Source organism: Saccostrea cucullata, unplaced genomic scaffold (assembly GCF_032062105.1).
Source record: "Saccostrea cucullata isolate Sc308-1 unplaced genomic scaffold, CSIRO_AGI_Scuc_v1 ctg2436, whole genome shotgun sequence".
Lineage (NCBI taxonomy): Eukaryota > Metazoa > Mollusca > Bivalvia > Ostreida > Ostreidae > Saccostrea > Saccostrea cuccullata.
Window position 1 is genome coordinate 123,288 of NW_026922588.1, and position 25,583 is coordinate 148,870.

A 25,583-nucleotide genomic window follows, 5' to 3' on the forward strand; every position below is an offset into this window, starting at 1 on the left:
TAATATGATTCGTTGAAGAGAAATCAATTTAGGAAGATAGTTCGTTCTCATTGAAAGCGACAAAATTAATTACTTTGTTGAACGTTATGGAGCAGCAGTTTGGATGCAATTTGGTATCGCAGTAAGAAAAAACCTGAATAAAAACTAAAACGTTAAAGGAATCAAATAAATATGTCACAAGTAAGTCGTTCATGTGTTTATAAAATGTGCAAGTGGTATTTTAATGACAGAGACTCTATTTCGTACGAGGACAATCTGTGTAGAAACGGTTTATCTGATAAAATCTGATCAAAAACTTTTAAAAATTTGGTACTTGTGAAAGCACAGCTACATGTAAGTGGTAAAAGAAATTAAAACATTGACAAAGGAAAGTATACAACGAGATTAATTGTGAACTGATAAAATAAATTTCAAGTGCTAAAAAAGGTATTTGATAAGTGATTATTGACCTTAACTGTTGAAATGTATAAGGATAGTATTTTAAAGATATTCTTGACGCTATGTTTTGAATGTTATGTATTGTCGTTAAGTATGCTCCGTGGGTACAAAACATATTGACTTTAAAATGTTATAAATCAATTTTCATTGAATCGAATGGAATGAAACTTCACACATCAATAAAACAAGTACTTTTACACATGATATTAAGATTAAATTAAAATTTCTTGAAAGTAATATAATGACGGTTGACATCGTCCACTAAATTCCACAACAACCTTCGTGCATAGCGTGTTCCTGTACATGTAAACAATCTTAAAACACACCACAAGAATATTTATTAGTAGTAAATGAGAGACATCAATAGTACGACAAGAGTTCAAAAAGATATTCGTGAAGTGGTGTAAATCAGATGTGGATACTTTACATTCTGAGAAACTTTTGGAACATTTGAAATCACAATGAGCAACATCAGAACTTACGACTTTGCACCTTTATTCACAACTGTTCCCTGCGACGATTCAAGTCCAGGCTTTCTGGCATCACTGAGAGATGCTTTTTCAAGAAAAATCGATCTCGAATTCACTTTCATTGGTTATTTGCAAAATTGTTCCGATGATACAAATACTTTGAAGTTGATATATAAAAGATACTTGAGTCTCTAATAGACAATACCAGGCAATTTCCAACAATTTACTGGAATTTCAATCGTCACCAATTGCACCCTGTTGTAAGCAGAGCTATTTTTGTATTCATATAAAGCAGAATTTTTTCAAATCTGAAAGGCAGAAAACGCTGGCCATGGCGTTCAACTCAGCAATTAGATTTATTGACGACGTATTATGAATTAAAAATGGTGATTTTCATTTATATTTTGACATGATATATCCTAGTTAACTTGAAATTAAAGATACTACAGAGTTTGATGAATCTGTTGCATATTTGGATCTTTTAATTAATAGAAAAAGACATTAATGCTTATATAACAACGATTCTTTATGATAAGGGTGATGTCTATTACCTTTTTAATCGTCAGCTCCCCTTACTTATGCAGCAATGTATATCTTTGACATCATAAAGTCATATGAAGTTTATATCTCTCAGTTGAATCGATACGGAAGAGAATGTTCTACTTTCAGACAATTTCTAAAGCGAGGTAAGTTATTGATTAACAAGTTGTCAAAGCAAGAATATCAACAGTCTCGTTTAAAGGCATCATTTCGATGATTGATTTTGTCAGCAAATACAATTCATCATTAAGTCACATGCTGAGCGACTTTTTTCATACTGATTGTTAGGCCATTATTTACACACTGAGTTGTTTAGGAATTTATGACAAGGAGCACGTTGGGGTGTGCCACAGGTCGCCAGGGAAAGCTTACTCCTCCATGGAACCCGATCCTACCTCTGATATTTTGGAAGTTTGTTCCCCTCCTAATTTGTAAAGTTTAATGGACTTTTGAGATTGGATACCATTCATTACCTCCAGATGTTTCTTAGGATAAACTGGGAAAATACCGAAGGGTGATCAAAAGGGACTTAAGACAAAAAAAAAATGCTTGACTCTGTAGTACTCGAGCAGCGAACGGCTTTAAAGTTGAACATATATCTTGGAAATTCAAACTTTTAAATTGTCAGTTATTTAACACGTGAACAATAACCAATTTTTTTGTGTAACTATTGATGTCATGAAGTAATGGGGCACCTTAATCCCTGCTTATAATATCTCATAACAAAGCACAAAGGCTATTTTGATTAGTACCATACGACAAAAACAAATGCATTACTTTTAGAAAAAAGTAGACATGATGTACATTTTGATCTGCTAATCATGGAATGCCAGCATGTCTTCTATTTTCTTTGGTACAATGGATTATCATAGTCAGTACAATTATTGTTTCATAAACACCTGACTGAGTCAGGAGATAGAGACGGGTAATTTTGAGCATTTCTCCAAAGAGTGCGCTGTTTTTAGTTGTAACATAATTAACCCAGAGTCATAGTGTGTTTTGATGAGAGTCTATGACTAACTAGCAAATATACTGTAAACAAACTTTTATTCGCGTGTGAAAAATTTTCGCAAAGTTCGCGAGAACCTCGTCATCGCGAATATTTCTCCCCGCGAACCGTTCCTTCAAATGTAAGTGTCTATCAACAGCAGATCCAAGAAGGCTTGATCGCGAAAAATAATCGTTGCGAACTATTATATCCCTGGTAAATCGCGAAATAAAGTCGCCGCAAATAAAATTTGGTTTACAGTATTTACATCCACTGGATATTATGTTCTTTATTTCTATGAAGACCATTGACATTAATTAGTGCATATTAAGCAAGCTGCCTACATCGATTTCTTGAACAGTGGCTGTTCAATAGGTTATGTATACAATGACATATTTTACTTTTATACAATATTTTTGACATATTTAATTTTACTTTGAATGTTTTTTCCTACAATTGTAACAATGAATGATAAAAAATGACTTTCTTTGATTGTTAGTACGCGGGTTATGTGTTTATTTTCTGCAACAGCTGAGACATTCGCAAGTGAGTTAAGGATACGTACGGATGTTTCTATAAAAAAAATCTTAATTAAAAACGCATAAGAGCTATACCTACATAATCCTGTACTAACAGCTAAAGAATATATTTTATCATTTAGCTAAAATTAACAAATTGAGTCCAAAATAACAATTGTTGTTGTAGCTGCAATGTAAAAAAAAATGTTTTGTGAAACGTTATACTCGTACAATCATGTTAGCCTAAAAAAAAAACTTATGATCTCCTATTGTCAACTTTCTATTATACAGTCTAAGATAAAATACTCTCAGCATCTAAGTGTGTCATGGCCTGAAGTGACCAGAGTATATTATAATGTTCTGATAAGAACTTAGGACTTACCTGAACACTCAAAAAATGAATTATAACTGGTTAATTACATTTGTCGTTGTTTGCTTTGCAAATGGTAAGTTAAAAGTCTATCTCTTACACCTTTACCTGCCTTTACAATTATGATAATGCATAGCTATCATAGTTAATCTCAATCTGTATTGCTGGGATTAAAAAGGGTACACCTAAAAGAATTTTGTATGGTTCTTATCAAAAATTAATTTATGTGCGGATCTATAGAATATAAAGGCAATGTTGACGATCAGAACTATAAATCCCGCTCTCGAGCTTTTATTTGTAAAATGCTGACTGGAGTTAATAAACGTGCCTAAAAAATTAACCAAACACGACCTTAGACCGCATGGTGTGGAAAGGAATTACCGCCAAAAGTCTATGTATCTTGTTTATATTCTTATTCTGCCTACTTCTTTCACAAAATTAACCTCTGTCATATTTTTCGACAGATGGGACGAGGGCTTTCACGGGTCATGTTTCAGATGTTATCATTATAGATTTTTCCAGCAGGTATTAATATTTTGTCCTCTTGACTTCGGCCATAGCGTTTGACCTTTTTCTTTTACAAAACCTTTAACATAAGTCATAATTTTTAAACAGTTAGCACTAGACTATAGGGCTTTCAAATTTTATAGTAATATTTCTTATGACATGAACTTCCTTTGGATACCAACAATGCTGAGCTTTGACCCTGACTTTGGATTTTGATTTTCTTTGAAAATATTTAATCTTCATACACTTGACGTCAGAGCTTTTTTTTATAAATTGTATGTTTACTTCTTAGTATAAGGTCTTCCTTATATTCATTGAGAAAAGTGTTCTTGTTGAGTAACAATATTTTCATCTCTTGACTTTGACCTTGGAGGTTGACTAGTATTTGAGACCTTCAACCTTTGCTAAACGGTGTCATACAGGGCATCGGTGTTCCACAAACATTTTGTGTCATTTTTTTTGTGAATTTATCTATTCATTTATTTGAATTTTTCATGTGTGTCAACAAATTAAATTTATGAGTTGGATTTTTCAGTAGTATGGTCGGACGACTGTCCTCCTCACTGGATTAAGCATGGATTTTCTTGTTATCTGTTCATTAAAGATGTTCCCGAGGACTTCATTGAAGCTGGGGTATATACTTGAATCAATGAATGCAATTTCTTAAAAAGAAAAAAAGTCGTAGATACATTTTACTTTTTTATTAGCTTTAGGTATTAAAAAAAATATAACTATATATACTTTATATTACTCTGTTAAACATTTTGGTGTAACGCGACACAAAACAAAAAGATTATTTAAAAAAAAAGAAGAGTAGAATAAGACTCAATGCACTTATTTCGACATTAGGAAGTTAGTTTTTAATAAATGTTTCATACTCAGTTCCACTTCTCTAAAATTTAATTGCGGTTATCATGACTGTTTCTCTGCGAAAAATCTTAATTTTCAGTGTCAAATTATATTGCTTAACTGCAAACAAATCTGAAATGTGTATATTTTAACATATACATTATTTTTGGTCTTATATGCTTGTATAATACAAGATCTTTTCAGTCATTTTGCGAAAGGCGTGGATCCAAGTTGGTGGAAATCGAGACAGTTGACGAAAACAACTTTCTCCGCTCACATATCGTTGGAACAAATCCACAAGGCGAGTTTTTGATTAAGCTAGCATAAAGGGAACAAAAAGCTGAAGGGATACAAATCATTCTACCCACACTTGAAAAGCGGAAGGATATATCGTAATCGGAATGTCCGTCCCTCCGCCCGTCTGTCCGACTGTCACGCTTTGGGGTGCCCATCTCTTATTTGCAACTCCTCTTATAACATTAAGTGAATTTGATGAGATTTTCAAAGAATCTTTATTACACATTGCCATTGCGCATCTGCTATTTTACTTTTAGATCCCACACATATTTTGGGTTTCACATAGCAGAACATGGATACTGTCATTATATTCATATGGAAGGTGCACAGTGGCGGATCCAGAAATTTTGAAAAGGGGGTGCGACCAGTTTGAGGTCAGGGTAGGGACCCAAAGCTACACCAAAAAACATTGATCTATCAAATATTGTGTAATTTTTTGGACTCAAAAGGGGGGCCCGGGCCCCCTGCCCCCCTCTAAATCCGCCAGTGGTGCAGGTATAATTAAAGTGAACTCATCGCTCACAGTACCTCTAATATAATTCTATTTATGATGTGAATTCAAAGGCATCCATCTCAAGAAATATAAATTGCCTTTTCTTTTCATGATATTTGTTTATTATGTCTTTTAACCTTGAAATTCTTTGAATTAAGTTTAGTGAAGAATTCAATGTTAAGTGTATAAGGGTTTGATATACCCATATCTCCCTTTTTAGGGAGGAAATTTTGCAAAATGGTATGTTAGTTTTTTTAACAACCTACATGAATTTGAATTATCAAATCTACATCTATATAGGATTCCATTAAAATTCTTATAAACAAAGATACATAGCGGGTTCAAGTAAATGTTCTATCAAGCCTCTTTCTTTAATCCTCATTAAAATGTTAATAGTAATGACGGAGAAACTTCAGAAGTACAACAATATTTTTGAAAAGTGGTGTAAATCAGATGTAGATACATAGAGATTCAAAGGAACTTTTGGAAAATTTGAAATCACAGTATTTTGCCATAAAGAACAAGAAAAAGTAATAAAGTTAAGGCTTTTTGATACCTTGATCATTTGTAATTTTGTTTGTTTGTTTGTTTGTTTTTTTTTTGGTTAAAAATCCTTCTTATTTAACATACAAGTACTCAAAAGTTATATTAAAAAGATGATAGATATTCTGATTGAAATATCCATGTGGTATTTGAAGACCAGGTTCTCCAACAATCTATTGGAATTCCCAATCGAAACCAATTGTCCTTTTTAGCAGACCTGTTTTTAGTATTCATATGGAGAATTTGTCCAAAATCTTATACGTGAACAGAAGAAAGAAACTTGACGTGGCCTATAGCCGAACATTTAGATATATCAACGAGTTTTTTTTTTTTTCAATTAACAATGTTCACTCTTATTTCAATCGTCAATTAAACAGTCCTTACTTATCAGACCTAAAATTATCAACAGTATACCTTCACCACCGGCATACGCGGTTTATATTTCTCAGTTGATTCGAGGAGCAAGAGTATGATCTACATATAAACATTCAATAAAACTAGGTAAATTCCTGACAAACATGTTGATGAAACAAGAATAGCAGCGGTAGTGTTAAAAGTAACCATTTCCGTAAGTGGTAGATACAATGGCCTTGCCAGCAAATACAATTTATCTTTTCGTCAAACGCTGACTGACGTTTTTTCATAGTTATTGTCAGTCCATTATTTACACACTGAATTGTGAATTGACGTTTTCATCATTTCACAAACATGACAACGAGCAAGTATGACCGGTCAAACAGGGATGCTCACTCTTCCATAGCACCTAATCCCACATATATGATGTTTTTGACCTCCCTGTTCGCTCTGTTCCAATTTTGTTTTATTATTCTTGAATTTGTTTGTTCTCTAAGACGGAAAGGCATTCAGAATTTTGGGGAAGAGTGGAGAGGGATATAATGAGATATTTAAATAGAAAAGGAGGATGGAAAAGTGCATTCCTTGTCCACTACCAACATGAATCATATACGACTTACATGTATCAGATCTATTGCAGAGGGGTACTGGATAGGACTGTCAGACATTGTCTTTGAGGGAGAGTGGGTATGGACATCCACCCAGAATACAGCATCATTTAAGGACTGGTCACCGAACCAACCGGACAACTACCAGAGTCATCAGGACTGTGCCATGTTCTTTACGCCGGATAATTTCCACTGGAACGACCATTTCTGTACAGTTAAGGCTGGATTCATCTGCGAAATGGAGTAAGATGAATATTAGTACATAGACTTTAATTTATGCTTATTGATTTTTTTTACCTCGCTTATTGATTTTTTTTACCTCAAACTCTATTCTGAAATAATTTTTTTCTATCTTGTATACCTGGTATGTATGAACCCCCCCCCCCAAAAAAAAACCACAATAATTCTTTGCGTGCTCATTCATTATATCATTTATCAATCCCAACCTTAGACCTAATATTTTGACAGAAAAAAAAAATGTTCAACCCAAAAAAAACCCCAAAAAACCCAAGGAAGTCTTGGTATTATCCAAAGTATTAACGAGGATATTTAGTGAACATCTGGATATCACTTTGTATGCTCGAACCAAATAAAAAGGATCTTTCTAATTAAAATACACGACTATTTAAGTTATTCTTTCGAATAAATCTTTCGTCACAATTTTTCATAAAAAATCATTTACAAAAGAAAAAAGGACAAAATTGACTTGTATTTATTTTTTTAACCCCTTCTCTACCGCATCGGTCAATATGACCGATAGCGCGTTAAAACACGGCATCGCGATAACAGGACCTCTGTATAATTTCAATAATAGCATTAAGGTATATAAATTATATATCATCTTTTAGGAAATTATCTCTACTTTCAGACCCTGTAAAAATTTTTAGCCTTATTAATCGGTAATGAATAGATTTTACGTTTTGAAGACATTGGTGACTTTTTGAAAATGACGCAATTTTCAAAAGCAAGGAAGAATATCCTGACGATAGGTATATTTTTTCCTGATTAAATCATTTAAATAAAATTAATATATTTAAAAAGGATATTTTCTCTGCTTTTAAAATATGTAAAAATTATTGCTTTTGCTTTTAAATATTTTGTTAAAACAAGAATTTTCTTCCACGCATGTGATTTTTTTGGGTTTTATTCGTAAAATTTGAATTAAACGCAGTTTTACCTTTATTTCTGTGTTGAAATAGGGAAAACAAAATACAGCTGGTAAAAGAAGAGAAAATTTCCATTTCAACAGGCCTTCACTTGTCTCTTTATTTTCGGTATTCTCTGAATTACCATAGTTTGAATTTTGAACCTCCGCGTAATTTTTGTAGAAAATTTGAATGTAGTCAATATTTAACGTCAAGGTCGTTTTCGTTGCGCCTCATTCGGAACAACATGTTTAGTACATGTACCATTATATTAAATAAGATTTAAATAGATGCATTATTTAAAAAAATGATTTAAAATAACAGTATTTATCTTTACAGCTTTAGAGAAATATAGTACATATGTTTTTTTGTTTATTTATGCAATGTGCAATAAGTTTATTCAGTGTTGATAAAAAAAAAATGTTTGATTCCTTAAGGTCTACGTCAAAAAAAAAAATAAAATTTATTGCTGTTTGCTTTATTAAAATATATTCTTAATATAAAATACAATTAAACATATAATGACATGAAATTAAAAAAAAAAACCTTGAAACACAATGATTTAATACAAAATCTCGCATTTACACGACTCATTACGGTATGAGTTGATTTTATTCGAGATTAACACGTGTTTCCGCTGTGGCAGTAAACAACAACAGGCTGTTGAACAGCATGGATTTTCATGATTATTTTACGATGGAGAACACGTCAATTCATCAGATATGACAGGTCTTTTCTTTGGCATAAGATATGAGTAAGTATTGATTGAAAAGTTTAAAAGTATTGTATACAGTGAAACTTTTTCCAAACCGGCCCCCCTGGAAACCGGTTCTCCCTGAACATCGGCCAAATTTATTAGTCCCGGCAAAATTCTTAACATTTCGTTACACATAAACTCTCATAAAACCGGCCACCCCTGAAAACCGGACATCGGCCACTTTTCCAAGAACAAAAGTTAAGAAACATAGGAAATTTCCCCTCATCATACCGGCCACTTTTTGTGATTGCAAGATATTAATTGTCATTGGCCGGAGGGGTAAAAAGGACCGGCCGGAGGTGTGAAAAATAGCGTACCCTCCAGAAGTCAGAGGTGTGATTAACTGAATATGGCTTCATAGGGTTTTCTATTGTTTAACCGTCTTGAAGGGGTAATTATCTTGCCAGTCTACGTAAATGGCCGGTCTAAGTTGTGTACATAATTATGATTAACAAAATTTAAACTTGAATTAATAAAATCTCAAGCAACTTATAAATTTAAATCACAAAATGAAACAATAAATTATCGCACGCCATATTGCATCATCTTTTTTAATACACATAAGCGACCTTCAAATTTGTTACAGATACATAATGCTAAGAAGAAGAAATACTAGTAAAATGTTTACCAAAACACACATTTTTTAATTAAAATAACAGAAGTATTGCTCAGAAATGCTTTAATTATTTACTTAATGACGTAAGCGATACATAGATGCATGCAGTATACTGTAGGCCTATAGAGTTCAGTTAAGGTAAAGGGTCCTGGTTTATTTCTTCGCATATGGTTAATAAAGTAACTTTCCATGTTTTTTCTCTTTTATTTATTAACTTCTTTCTATAAAAATCAACATGTATGACGAATTCATCCTCAATAATATTAATTTATTTTTTAGACCTAAAGAATACATTACGTGTCTGCCGATAATTAATAAAATGTTGACAGATAATTATAACAGACACCAATTATATATTTTTCCTAGCATCTGTATCACATATTAGTTCTGCAATTCTTCAGTATGTCAGATTCTCGGGAAACCGGTCACCCCTCTAGTCCGGCCATTTTATTCAGTCCGGCAGCTGGCCGGTTTAGAGAAGTTTTACTGTAGTACATTGACTGAAATGAAAAGACATTATAGACTACCAAGGACCTATATATATAATTATATACTATAGTAGTAGACTGGACCCTGGCTACACATGTTCATGTGACATGAAGCCGTTCGCTGGTTTGACATCGTCGGTAACCCACGAATGATACTTTTCGGTTCTTTCAAAAAACTCTCACAAAAACTATTTTTTCCGATGACAAAATTGTTAGCAATACGATGTCACTGTTTTCTCAATATGGAATCCGAATACTGTGTTGACTGATCAACAAAATATTTTTGTTCGATGTACTCCGTCCCCTCCGATCCACATTTTTAAGATGGGAGGTAGGTGGTTAATTTTCGTGTGGTTTAAACTGCTGAAAAATTGATAACTGTCGTGAAATCACAGATTTCTTAGCAGTACACATTTGACATGTTTGTTCGCTACACAAGTTTATTGTTATAAAAATTTTCAGTCAAAAAGCATCCTATAGAAAATTATACATCTTTACTTTAAAATGAAACAATTTTAGTAAATTTAAAAAGAAAAATAAAAGTTTACAGTGCTGAAAACATTATTGGCGTGGATAAGTATTATTGCTTCTGAGTTCTCATTGTGTGAAACAGTTACCAATCGGTTATCTTTTTGGCCATAACTGACCTCCTTTATAATTTCATTCAAGAAATAATTGTGTGGTCACTCATTAATAGCCCCCAAACTTTAAAAAAATTGAGTACAAAGTCTCTCAAGGAGACACAATTTGGTGATTGATTTTTACATGCATTGTATTCAGAAGAGTTCAAAGTTTAATATTTCCACTGCAACAAGGTGCGTCTTTTTGCACATGCTGAAATAATAAATCATTTGAGAAAAAATTGTGATAAAATAGTTTAATTAAGCTATTCCGAATAGCTTAATAAAGCTATATAGCTAAATCAAGCTATAAAGCTTAATCAAGACTTTGTGCCGGACCTGTCAGAGTACATCAAACAAATCAATTTTTGTATTGTGGGTCTGAACATCCAAACCGTGTTTTGAGATTATGGATTTGAATAAGTTTGACTTATTTTTGTGTTGTTTTTGAAGTGGCATGGTAAGTTTTCTTGACCACCTCTAAGTACATTCAAAGAAAAATGAAACATGACATAATTAACACAAACACATATTTTTTTTAGCACGTGTAGTGCGCTGGTACCATTTAGGCTTCAGAACTTTCATCTATGAAGACCCACCTGCTAATGGCCACCATGCACAGAAAAGACCATGATGTGGAGGACATATGTGCTTAGTTATAAGTAAGTCAATTTTATTGCAGTCAAAATTCCTCATTGCCACTGGACGGCTATTAGTCAACACTCCCAGGTACATGAGTAGGCGGACTGGTGCAGTGGTTAGAGCCTTTGCCCTATAGTCACAAAGTAAGGAGTTGATCCTTACATCACACGATGAGACACTATAAAAATATCTTATCTTATATTATACTTATATAACCCAATTAAGGTCCCTTGTCGCAGAAGGTGCTAGCATGAAAAAGATCCTTCACAGCTCAATAGCTGTAAGTGCCGAGTATAGAACAAAATTTGCATCTGTCCACCGACAAGTGGTGGCGTCTCCATCTGAGAGAGAAATTCTTGAGAGAGACATTTAATAACATACAAACAAGCCCATATATAAAAACACCTTGTCCCAGGGATTTTTCTTTGAAGTAACAGTTTTCAGTCCAACTTTTCTTAACAACCCTGACAACAGAAACTAAAAAAGGATACTTCATGAATTTGATAAAATAATGGTTAATTATGCTATTTTTTAAAAGAAGAAGGTACAGTTTCAATACAAATAAAGCCCTATATTTTTCTAAAATATGAAAGTGATATAAAAAATTAAAATTAATTCTTTTTGAATCATAGGAATTCTCTGCAGTAATAATACATAAATGGTTTTTCTCATATGACCTCCTAAATGCCAATTGTGACGTCATTAACTTGTGCATTTTCCCGTATTTTCTTAAAAAATTGCAGAAGACCACAATTTTCAGTGGAATTATCTTTCAGAAAACATACTCTGCCACCGTCGCCCGGAAAGATTTTGAGATATGTGATTATTCATAGCCTTTTACATAATATATCCAAAAATTAAAGCGGGCGACGTGGCAGAGTATATTTTCTAAAGGAAAATTAGCAGAAAAACGGGTCATTTTGAAGCTTTTCTGCATTAAACTTAAAAATGTACCAAATTAATGACGTCATATTTTCAAGAAAGGCTCTTTTTCGTACCATATTCTTAAATGATTTATCATATTCATCTACTCAACTATTGTTAAAGCCAATTTCATAACTTTTTAAAAACATTAAATTTTTAGGGCACAATAAAGCCTAAACCGTACCGTCTTCTTTATAATTGATTAACCTTGATTTTTTACTATTAAGCTTGCAATATTTCTGTCATAATACATTGACTTCCCCAAACCATTTAACTACAAGTATGACAAAATATGACATACATAATATAATATATATGATATGCTTTATAAAGACTTTTTAACAATGTTATATCAATTTGCCAATTGAAGATTTCTGTATAAACTGAATTATCTGATAAAACTACATATTCGATTAGAAAAGCTTTTTCAAAACTTTTTTTTTGAAATTTGTTACAGAAGTCGGGACAGAATACATTTAGAAACTGATCATGCCTTGGTCAAATCAAAGGAGTTCCCTCAGTCTTTCAGAGAGATGGCAGAGAGTTCATTCAACATGAAGATGATGTGCACATAATGTAATCTGGAATCTAAAGTTAAAAATAAAAACCTGAAAACTTACTAGCAAATAAGCCTATCTGCTCGTTAATTATTCTTTGCCGGACACTTCACTTTTAGGAATGCTCTTTATTTCTATCAATGATTTAAGTGGTTATTCAAGATCATGTCATGTGATATAAGGAATTCTGACTTTTGACAGCATAAGACAAGGGTTTGTGAGAAGAGTAGCAAATACTAAAGAAATCCTTGGATACTGAAATTCAATCATTGTATGCCACATAAACTGGATGAGTGAAAGATTGTTTCTGAAGTTCTGTTCTTGTCCATCTTTGCTGTCTTTTCATATGCTTATAAAATGACAAAAGTTGTTTTAACAAGTGACCCAGTAAAGACTTGAAAATGTAAAATAATTCTTTTAAGAGAAGCAAAATTGTAAATCTTTTCTTATACAATGTATTCTAGATGACAAAAAATGTGTTTGACTAAGTTTTTGAAAATGACAAAATAAATTCTCTTTCGTGTAATTAAAAAAATGATAATGGTTGCAACACGTTTACCTTAATATGATTTTAATAGTATTTGTCACTAAGATTGAAATACTTGAGAACATATTTTACAAATTTTGTTCCAGTTTACTTAAGTCAGAGATATATTTTTTGAATGACAACCAAGATTTGAATAAAAAAGAAAAAACAAAGTAATTAAAACAAAACAATTCACTTTTGTGATATCTCTGTTGATTTTGTTGTTTACAATTTTATGTGTCAGTTATTGGACAATATGTCCATAATAATTGCAGCATTTCAAATTTGATATATACATACAATTTAAGGCAGATTTCTGTACTGATATGACCTTGACCCCCAAAGAACAAAAATTTCAGGGTCAATACTTAAGACAATTATTTGTTGGATGTTTTATACATTATTTTTGACCTTATATCTTACAAACGATATCACGGAAAACTGTCTAGAATAAGAAGTTAGAAACCTATAAAGCCAAAAAATTGAATATTGTTGTTGCTTAGCAACCATTTAAAGGTCATTTAACACCAATTTGAACAAAAATAATATGTGGATATTGCAATACAGTATGATGCCTTTTAAAGAGTAAATTCAGAATCTTCTTCTTAAGCATCCATTGTTACAAATTTTACCAAGTAAGATGAAAAGTGTTGGGAAAAATTCTAAAATTATGCACTTATTTGACCTTTGACCCCCCAAAAATTGAATCTGATGAGGTCAAACTTTCAAACAATTATCTTATGTATATAATTTCAGTATCATTACCCTACATTTGACTTTACAATGTAATGGAATGCATAAATGTGTGTGGGATGAGCAAAAAACAAGAAATACTGCCTGAAAATTGAAAAGTACTCCGTTGCTTAGCAACCTCTTTAAAGTCATTATTTGCAGAATTGAAAAAAAAAATTATGTGATTAATGTAGTACAGGATAATGCCCTTCTGTGGGTTTATTCTGAATTTCCTATTTCAATGTGTTTCACTGTTAATTTTTAACTTGAAAATTAAAATGTGTCAAAAAATGCAATAAAATTCTGCACTTATTTGACCCTTGACCTCAATTTCCACTAGCAAGGTCAGTCGTGAGGTACCTATATAGTTATGAAATATCATTTCCAGAAAATTCCCTACAAAATGGTATGCATTATACCTAGGTTAATCTTTGAATAAAAAAGTTATAAATTGATTTATAAGGATATGTAAAAAGGTTTGCAAAAACGCTGAAAATGTGCCGGTAGAGAAAGGGTTAAACAAATTTTAACAGAATTGTAATTTTGTATATCTCTTTGTTTTAGGGCAGGTGAACCAATTGATATTGTAGGATAAGGCGAGGAAAATTACTCAAAATTAAACAAGGAAAAGTTGCATGTTTGTTAAAATCATCAGTGTCTGTGCTTTAAGAATTTTGATAATAAAATTGCATGTTCGGATTTTTTTCTTAACTTTTTTCGCTGATTAATGAATGGTTGCACTTACCCTTGTTGTTCCGAGTGCTGTTTCCAGATGTAGGTATTTTCCTTTTTATTTTGTTTAAGTAAATTTAACTGCATGAGCAGATAGTTCTAAGTAAACACATCTTCCATCAATCTGAATGTGAGTGAGGTGACAGAGTGAAATTCTGGTGTAACGTTACACATTGTACACTTTACTCAGAGTAATGAGTAACCTGACACTCTTGGTACCAATTAAGCACCATTATTAACAGACCTAATTTGGTATTCATATAAAGCAGAAGTTTTCAAAAACTTATTCATAAAAGATAAAATTAAAATACTTGCTGTGACCTTAAACTTGATATTTAGATATCCTCCATGGCACCTGATCGGGCTGATCCCACCTCTGCTGTTTCGGGGGTCCGTGAATACTGTTCGTTATCTCCATATCATTCATATATCAAAAACATATTATAAAATTAATTAACAATGATTATATCCATTCATATGTCCACTAGCTTTATATATATTCCAGTGAACTTGAAATAAAGAGTCTTACACATCTGTTTTATACTCGATAGATTACCAGAAAGTTGCCTATGTAGCAATATACTCTTATCACCTGCATACAGAGTTCACACTTCGTTAAAGGTAGGGTTCTTCTCTGGTTTCTGACTAGATGAAACATTCCATGTATATTTGCTTATATGTCTTATGTATTAAGGTGTAAGGGATTTAAAAGACCATATTTTTCTTTCCTCATCAGAATTGTACAACTTTAAATAGAATTATTATACCTCTACCGATTTTTCACTATATAAAAGTAAATCGATATATTTTGCTGATTTCCTGAAAATCACCGTGAATAAACCGATTCCCTGCAAAACCGACTGATTCCCTGCAAAAAAAGTACGTTTTTTTAATGAGCTGATACACACCTATTCGGAACACTTTGCATTTTCTTTAAACTTACGACAAACTTAGATATGTTCCGAATAAACTCATGAATATTCATTATGAATCGAAATGCATTGCGAGTCAACTGGTCCCAGATCTATCAAAAAGAACCAGTTTACTGGTAGCAAACGACAACAACACTGAACATGGCGAGCAGATTTGCGGAACTAGGAGACGACGATTTAGACAAATTACTGGATATGAGGGACAGTAAGAACACTAAACGAATTATAAAAGCATCATTAGAAGTACTGAAAGCATACATGTTAGAGAAAAATATGAATTTTGATGAATGCATCTCGTTTTCTACGGAAGAAATGGACTGTCTCCTAAGGAAATTTTACGCGGAAACCAAGAGAGCTAACAGCGAAGTTTATGCAAAGAAATCTATGATTTCGCTTCGTTATGGACTACAGAAACATTTTTTGAAAACAAGAAAAGAAGATAAAATCAATGACGAAGCTTACAAAACCTCCAACGAAATGTTTAAGGCTGTTCTCGTTAAACTGAAGAAAGATGGTGTCGGTGAATCAAAACAGAAGGAGCCAATTACGCCAGAAGATTTATCCAAGCTATATGACACAGAATTTTCAACAGAAACTCCTACAGCACTACAGAAAAAGACAATATTTGAATACATTTATTATTTCTGTAATAGGGGGCGTGAGAACATTAGGGAACTTCAGAAAGAGGACTTAACCATTTCAACAGATTCCACAGGAAGAGAATATGTCACTGTCAGAGAAAGACAGACAAAGAACCATAGGGGGGATGATTTAATGGACACCTCTGTAAAACAGGGAAGGATGTATGATCGTCCTGGTATGTACAAATTTATTTACAAAATTTTGCTTAATTAAACATGTTATAAATGTGTATCAGTTTAATGTTAAATTTTCGTGCTATTTACTAACAGTATCCATGTAAATAAAACAAATTTTAAAATCTGAAACCTTATTCAATCATCATTCATGATCAATGCAAGTAACCAATTGTAATTTGTGTATACTTGTTTTTTTCAGGAGATCCCAATTGTCCTGTAGCATCGTTTAAGAAATACCTTGGCAAGCTTCATCCTAATAATCCGAACTTCTGGCAGAGGGCAAAGAGAAAATTTGATGAATCTGATGAAACATGGTACGACAATTCCCCAGTTGGGAAAAACGCTCTGTATGCATTTATGGCAAATCTGAGTGCAGAGGCTAAACTCAGTAAACGCTACACTAACCACTGCATTAGAGCAACGAGTATATCAACATTAGACCATCAGGGAATTGAAGCAAGACACATCATGAGTGTGAGTGGCCATAAAAATGAAACATCAATCAAGTCTTATAGTTCCAAATTGAGTGATCAGAAAAAACGCGAAATGTCGGACATTCTTGGTAAAAACATACATTCCTCTAAAACTGTGTCTACAGTGCCATCAACATGTGATCTGCCTACCACCAACGACGCACGTTATCCACAGCTCGACTTCCTTGAATGCGACAAAGTCAAGGAATTGCTTGAAAATGATTTTTCTCTGAATCACGTGCCATGTGATAGTCTTCCTTTGAACACAAGCCTGACAAATACACTCTCGAGTAACACCAACCAGTTCAAATTTTCAAACTGTAATGTAACTTTCAATTTTACAAAGTAAAAAACTCAGACATTTAGACAACGAACTGATTTATTGATTCCTTTTATGAGTCACTTGTTGTATTTTGTTTTATTGTTATTTTTTATTCTGTTGGAATTAAACATTGTTACAGTATTGAATATAACTTTTCAAATGTTTTGTTTGTATCGGTATAATAAAACAGTTAAAGTATATCATTGAGGGAGTCAGCAAGATTCCAGTTCCCCTCGAGCAAGTCTATTTCCCTCGGCGCAAGCGCCTCGGGAAATAGACTTGCTCTTGGGGAACTGGAATCTTGCTGACTCCCTCAATGATATACTTTAACTGTATAATGATAAACTAGCTGTGTTTAAAACTAGCAGGGACTATATTTATGGCGGAATGGTGGCGTATGAAAATATCTTCTTTACTGCCTCTAAAAATTGTAATAGAACGATGAATTTAGTTTTAATTTTTAAACAATTAAAGACTTGAAGAAATTTTCAAATGTAAGTTAAATTAGTTATAAGGGACTAATCTTTCTAAATATGTTCTAAATATTCTAAATATGTTTTTTTCAGGCAAAGTAGAACTATGTAAGCTTTTAAACGCTTCCAACCAAAGAACACATTTGAACCAAATATTCATAAAAAGTACATTTTCTCTCTTTTTAAACGATCAAAACTTTTCGTTTTTGTATCAATTTGTACATTTATAAGACAACTTTATTATATGTGAAAATAAGAAAAAGTTAAATATAGGAAGCATATGAAAATAAGTAATATACCCTGGAAAATTAAGAAAACAGAGAAAATTTGGATTAGCGAATGTCCAGTTTAGTTAAATTATTTATGTAAATTTAGTAATATCATGCTATAAACCTGATGTAATAATATCTTTTATGCAAAAGAAACAATCTTTAAATTTTTGAAATAGAATTTGGCATCACATGATTGGCAACAGTCCTTTTTTTATTCATAAAGTCAAGGAAAAAGATAATGACCTTCACCTAACCTTGCAACTTATATAAAACGGTCAAATTTAATCTCACTGATACTATCACTTACTGATATTGTCATCTTGATTCCGTGAAAGTTCATTAATTTTTAAATACAAGATATATGAGAAGAATCCTACCTTAAGGACAGATGATACAAACAAATTTTATCTTTGGAAGAGACTTAATATCATGTTACAAGTTTAAAAAAGTGGATAAATATTAAATTTTTTTATCCTAAGAACTGGAAAATGAAATAGATTTGGAAAATATTTCAATAAAATTATAAATATTGGATAAAACACACTCAGTAAAGTTTCACATTTGAAAATAAATTTCAGAATATTTTATCTTGGTGCTGAAAGTGTTATATAAACTTAAGAAAAATATACTAAGCCAGGTGAATTAATTTTATGAGGAAAAGCAAAATGGTAAAAATCAGCCCATATGATTTAAGGTGATTTATACTATTTTTTGCTTTTCCTAATAATATTTAGCTGGCTTGGTGTATTTTTCTAAAGTTTATACATTTTTAGCATCAAGCACTAAGATTTGTCAATATTTGTTTTTTTTATTGAAATATTAGTAATGTTTTACAAGTATATTTCATTTTCCAGTTATTGGGAGGAAAGGTTTTAAGATATCCACTTTTCTAAACTTGTGACATGATACGTAGTCTCCTCCAAACACAAAAATTCAGAAAAGTGGATGATTTTTTAAGTAAAATGAATGAGGAAAAACTTATTTTAACCAATTTGATTTTCCTATAATAAAATATTTTACACACTTAGCACCAAGATAACATATTCTGAAAGTTTCCATCTGTAAACCTTTACTGCGTGTGTATTGTCCACATTTGTAATTTATTGAAATATAAAGTCTATTCCATTTTCCACTTCTTAGGAGAAAACATTCTAAGAATAATCCATTTATCTGAACTTGTGACATGATATAAAGCCTCTTCCAAAGACAAATGTTTGTATATCATCTGTCCTTAAGTATAAAAAAATAATTTTATTTTATAAAATGTTTTGCAATAACGACTTGTATTGTCAATTTTCTTTATAATCTTAGAAAAAATGATACCATTGAACATGTACATTGCTGTGTTCTGAAATTTTTGCATTTCTCTGATAAGTATCCTTGCATAATCTGGGACCGACCGAAATAATGCATTGTAAAATTTTCATCGTACTGATCTCAGCTTGCTTCAGAAACAGTATGTTCCCCTTCATGTATATATGCATGTTAATTACAGATCAATCTTTATATTTTGTATTTTTCAGTCATTTTTAATTTCGGGCTAATACAGGATGTGATATGGAAAAGAGTTAACATTATTCTCTCTCTCTCTCTCTCTCTCTTTCTCTCCCTTTTAGTTAATTTGATACAAAAGCATGATCTTTCTTTAACAAATTTCTTAAATGAGATAACATTATTGACAAAGAAGTTGATTAAACAAGAATTTCAACAGCCTTGATTAATGTTATCATTTCCTAAGTTCTATGGCAAAAACAACGGCCTTGTCAGAAAGTACAATTAATCATTTGTTTAGTATATCCCCGCTTTAGTGAAAGCGAGGGGACATTAACCCTCATTCTTCGATCTGTCATATGTTTTGAAAGAGAAAATATATGGATATCATATTACACATGCATATTAACTGTAAGATGTCCTTTCTAAATATATGTTTACTTAACTTGATCATGAATGGCAGATACATCTTTAACATAGCAATCACTGATTGTGGTAACTTCTTGGTTCATTTAAAAAACTCTTGATGTTATACCTGTATCATAGGTTAAATATATATGTTATATTTACACGTTACTGGTTTGTTATCAATTCACATAGCAACCTCCTCTGCACTACATTGATGGAATGTACATATGCATTTTACTATCAAGGGTAATTATATTATATAAATCTTAATTAAAATAATCTTTTTATGAAAGTGAATTATACAGTTGCATGGTCGGGAGACTGTCCTCATCACTGGATTAAGCATTGATTTTCCTGTTACCTGTTCTTAAAAGATGTTCCTGAGGACTTCTTCGAAGCCGGGGTATTTATATATATATGTGTATATTTCCATATCGATCTTATTTTTGTCTCTGTGATAACTCTTTAAAACATAGCGGAGTTAATCTCTCGATAAACTTGTCGGAATGTAAATTAGGCAGGTCGAAAAGTCGGGAGCTTAATGGAGGCCTAATTTGCATGCAAATCTCGTGCGCATTTGTTTCTGTGTCTTACGCTAAGGATGCAAAAAATATCGTGCGGCTGCCTTAATTTGTGTTTTACATCAAATGGAGAGGGCTATGGAAATTGGAAAAAGAGTCCTAGTGTGATTTAAATCTATGGCTACATTTTAGAAATATAGATCTACATTTTTTTCACAATGAAACGGAAATATAAGGAATCACTGTCTAGTTTGTATAGTATGCCAGGGACAACACAATCTAATTAAAATAAGATGTTAGACCCGCTCGCATACTCGCTAAACTACATCCCATAGAGGGTCACATAAGAGGTCAAATTCGGAACCGCTTTAGACTTATTCGCTTCGCCAATATTCGATGATTTTGCAGGTGACGATTTGATTGGTTGATAGAATTTGACCTCTGACGTGACGCTCAATGGGATGTTGTTAGATGTTGTAGTGAGTACGCAAGCAGATCTAACATCTAATTTTAATTAGATTGGGGACATCAATGATCGTGAGAAACATGGGATAATTTATGCATAACGGGCTTCGCCCGTTATGCTAAAATGATTCCATGTTTCCCACTATTGTTGATGCCCCTGGCATACTCTCCTAACTAGACAGTGATTCCTTATATTGCCATTTCATTGTGAAATAAAATTGTAGACTTTGACATTAAAAATGAAGATCAATAGATTAAAATTACACGAGAACTTCCATGCCAATTTCAATAGTCCTCGCACACTGACGTCAAACACAAAGGCAGCTGCGCGAGATTTGCATGCATATTTTGAATCCTTAGCGTCAGACACAGAGACAGATGCGCACGAGATTTGTATGCGTATTAGGCCTCCTTAGCTGCTGACCTATCGACCTGCCTTATTTACATTCCGGTAGAATTATCAAAAAATAAACTCCCCCACTTTCAAACAGTTATCACAGAGAAAAAAATAGAAATGGAAATGTTTCAATTTATCCATTGAATAAAGTCCTTATCGCCGGAAATTCGGAGAAGACATACCACACCTATATCCATACAGTTTTTTTCTTCATAGGTGTGTTAAGTCTTTTTAAACATTGTTTTTCTTATCTGAGATTGTCATAATGATTTATTTTAACAACGTTAAGGGGGATGTACAAGCCATATTGGATCTAGTCTGGTGTAAACTAAGAAATACCAAGAATGCGCTTAAAACTCTACTAAACTAGCTCAAATTTATTCAAAGTGCTAATGCACTAATTACCTACTGTTAGAGACTAAAATTAGTAAACAGATAAGTTTATTTTGTCTTAATTAGAAGAAAAATCAATCATATTAGAACTGCGCAGCTACAGCATTCATGAGATGAAAAACGCATTGAAAATGGAGTTAGTTTGATTCATTGATAATATGGCTACAACCATTTGTTTCGTTTTTTTCTTGTCATTATCCATAATTCTTGAAAATTTGATTTTTCATATGGGTGTCTTCTTGAGGCCATGTGCTTATTTCGTCCGCCATTCCTCTGTCACACAGAGTTCGAATAACAATGATTTTAGAATAAATGCGACCATAATAACACCAAGACAAGAAATTACTAAGTTATAATCATTAGGTTATATTACTTACTACTTTTATTTGTTGCATTGCATCGTCTGATTAATAAAAAAAAACGATTTTAACCTCACTCTTGCAAATCGGGAAAAACTGTTCTGTTTACAACTCGAACTTCCTCGCTAATATTATTCCACTAAGCACATGGTTGGCATGTGCATATATCTGCTATGGATAAATCCGTTTATTACCATGATTATATTTAATTTTTATGGAACAAGTATTGATAATTTGTTGGTTTCTTTAAAACTCAAGAAAAAAAGATAAAAATGCCCAAACATATGTGTTTATGGTGGGTCTTTTTTCTGTGGCGATAGAAGTTATTTTCAAATGGGGCACTGTAAGGAGGATGCTTAGCATTTTATTTGAAAATGTTAAACAATACGCAGTGCATGAAAAATAAATTGTAATTACATGTCTTACATTCGAAAGGTCGGTACATATGTCTATTTTGTTTATAAGTTAGATAGAAAAAAATAGAGCACATACAGCATCCTTCCGGGCTTTAGTCCTGGAACCTTCCACTGTATCACCACGATTAGACGATCCCCTCAGCTTAGTGCATGTACCCAATGTCCAGTACCAATATACTGATACAATGATGCATATCAATAAGTCACATGTTTCATTACATATGTTTGGCAATACCAGTATGTTTGTTTGACTATTCATTCTCAATATAAAAATAATCAAAAAGTATTAAGTATAATGGTTACGAGCTTACAAAAGTCAAAACAAATCAATGCCAATATGGCGCATCTTACTTTCAACTTCCGGTCATTCACTTCCGCCCAGACATTTAAACCAAAGTTTAAATGGACAACTTTTTCTACACAAAATAATAAACTGAGTACAAGAAAAATAGTGAAAATTAAACAATAAGAACGTTATCGATATAATACAACAGCCACTCGAACACTCTCGCTAACCGTCACACCTGAGTGAACTATAGGTAAACTGGTGAGAGCTGGCCAAGTTCAGAAATAAGAACAAAGTTGTACTCAATAATAAATTTGCATAAAAACTGTATACAAAGCAAACTAGATGCTGTCATGAGACAGTAATACCCGCACTAAGGTGTTTGCCTCTAAATGCACACTTCTTCATATTGGGCTTTACCACGGAAAAAGTCAATATAATTCAATAATTTACATAATACATGTATTCTTCAAATTGAGCATAATATGCTCAGGTGACCATGTAGCTGCAGATCTGCAGCGTTATGGTTTTATATATTTGTCTTTGACCATAACGCTACAGATCCCCATATGCAAAAAAGGTGCAATTTACGGCGCAATATTTTTTTGCGCACTTTTGGGCAGAATTTCTCCATTTTCTAGCATTGGTCAATCAACTACCTTTCATTCCCTAATTTTAGACACATTCTGTAGTCAAAATGTATATTTTGTCCACCTCTCAGCCATTTATAGTCATCTCTACAGGCAATAAACCCGCTTGATTTGAATTTTATGCAATCTAACAAATAATTTTAATCAAGCGAGTTTATCTCGTGTAGAGACGAATATAAAACGTTTGGAGATGGATAAAATATACAGATTAGTTAAATAATGTGCCTAGAATTAGGGGGTGAAAGGTAGTAAATTGACCGATGCTGGAAAGTGGAGAAATTCTCCCCAGAAGTGCGCAAAAAAATATTGCACCGTAAATTGCACCTTTTTTGCATTACAGGATCTGTAGCTTTATGGTCAAAGACTAATATATAAAACCATAACGCTATACAGATCTGCAGCTAGTGACCATGTTACCCATGGGCCTCCATCTTATAGGTATTTCATATTCTTTATTCATTACCAGTCGGAAATTAGACAACAGAATTAAATTAATGATGTAAATTAGGTTTGATAAGGGGGGGGGGGGGTGGCACATAATTGGAACTTTTAAATATATTTTCTCATATAGATTAACAACAAATAATATTATTCAAATTAGTGTAAAGCGTTTTTGATGAATTTTTCAAAATGTGCAAAGTTTATTTATATTTGATTAGGCAGAAACTTCTTGAAAGCTGCCATATACACAATCAATTTAGTCAACCCCGACCCCTCTGCCATCAACACACACACACAAACACACCTTATTTGCCTGTTTTTGGAAATAGGCCTAGATGGCAAAGTTAAAATAAAACATGTTTTGTAAATGATAATTTTCAATTTGTTCTTACACTATACATGTATCTGAACACCTGCATCACACTGGGCTTGCGTCACGTACCCAACTTAAGTACTAGTTTTACCACTGGCATTATCATTTTAGATTTCACTGCACGTACAGTAGGCTACTAGTGTGCATCATTGCATATATGTCAGTAGGAATTATTTTATTTTGTGTTTTAACTGGATTATATTTCATGAAGATAACAGTGCCTAAATAATGACAATCGGTAAGTACAAGTTTTGGTACAGATTTGGGTAAAATAGTCTGAAATGCAAACGGTTAGGTTCAGCATCGGATGACCTTTGATCCTTTAAACTTACAATAGACGAATTTCACAATCTGAAGAGTTATCCCCCGTTATCAACGTTACATTCAGTTACAAGATCAGAATTTTTTTTCTGGGAGGGAGGTGGGGGAGGGGGGGTTTTCCAGACCAGAATTAGCCTGGTTCCCTGTCCCTGTTTTGCTTTATATACTCCGCGTCACTAGGGCCAGGTGGAGTACAATGGAATCTACCTGGCTCTCCTGCCTTGGCAAGGATGAGACAGGGGACCAGGCTAGACCAGAATTTCCCGAGAAGCAAAAAAAAAAAAGAAGTTATGGTTGGGTCTGTTTTCTAGGGTGGAGGGACACTTAGGGCATCCAAAGTCATTTTTATTTCCTCCAGTATATATTATAGTCCTGCAAATTCCAAGGGGGGGGGGGGTGTTGAGGGGGGGATCTCCCAATCCACTTCCCTGTCCCTGTAATGACAAATGATCATGTGACTCCTAAATAGTAGGAAACTTTTTCCATTTCACTATATATAATTTTGTTTCTTGTGTTATTATGTTATGTAAATTTAATGGTATAAAGGTTATGAACCCCTAGAGTTCATCCCCACTTTCCTAATGAGCTGAAATGTTCACAATATGACTGCATTTAATTGAATAAAAGTGCATCAATGATAAGATTACTTGACATTTTATTCATGAATTTGTGTCAACCTATCTTCCTAGAATTAGGAATGAAAATCATTCAGAGACGGACCACATTAAACTATTTGTATAAACATTTTTTTTAAATGTAAAAACAAGTAGTAGTTTGCATACATGAACATTGAACAGGGGTCTGGGAAGCGGTGAGGGGAAGGATCGAGTTAATATTTCTTTATATACGTCTTAATGGTTGAAAACTCCTAAAATGAATGTTGACCTCAAATCTAACTTGTCCTCATTATTTTTCAAGTGGTGGTGTCTCCATATGAGTGAAAAATACCTGAGAGGGATGTTTAACAACAAACAAAATGACACAAAAACACAATATTGATTTGCGTTAAGAAATATGCAGGGGATTTTTTCCATCATAAATCTTCTTCTCAAGAACAG

At 32.8% G+C, this 25,583-nt stretch overlaps 2 protein-coding genes across 3 annotated transcripts in view; both read left to right on the plus strand.

The window, feature by feature from the left end:
- Positions 1–25,583, plus strand: part of LOC134261999 (uncharacterized) — a 113,908-nt gene that overhangs the window by 44,556 nt on the left and 43,769 nt on the right. The window lies entirely within an intron of this gene.
- LOC134261997 (perlucin-like protein) lies at positions 3,338–14,699 on the plus strand. Its single transcript, XM_062744377.1, has 5 exons — positions 3,338–3,400; positions 4,367–4,464; positions 4,885–4,981; positions 7,008–7,218; positions 14,547–14,699. Exons 1-5 carry the CDS (start codon positions 3,352–3,354, stop codon positions 14,575–14,577), a joined length of 486 nt encoding a protein of 161 aa, XP_062600361.1. The 5' UTR covers positions 3,338–3,351; the 3' UTR covers positions 14,578–14,699.

Bases quoted from the DNA above. Each gene is read 5' to 3' on its own strand.
- LOC134261997 (XM_062744377.1), top strand. From the start codon at position 3,352: ATGAATTATAACTGGTTAATTACATTTGTCGTTGTTTGCTTTGCAAAT. The intron at 3,401-4,366 runs GTAAGTTAAAAG...TGGATTTTTCAG, and splicing joins CGTTGTTTGCTTTGCAAATG to TAGTATGGTCGGACGACTGT. The intron at 4,982-7,007 runs GCGAGTTTTTGA...GATCTATTGCAG, and splicing joins CGTTGGAACAAATCCACAAG to AGGGGTACTGGATAGGACTG.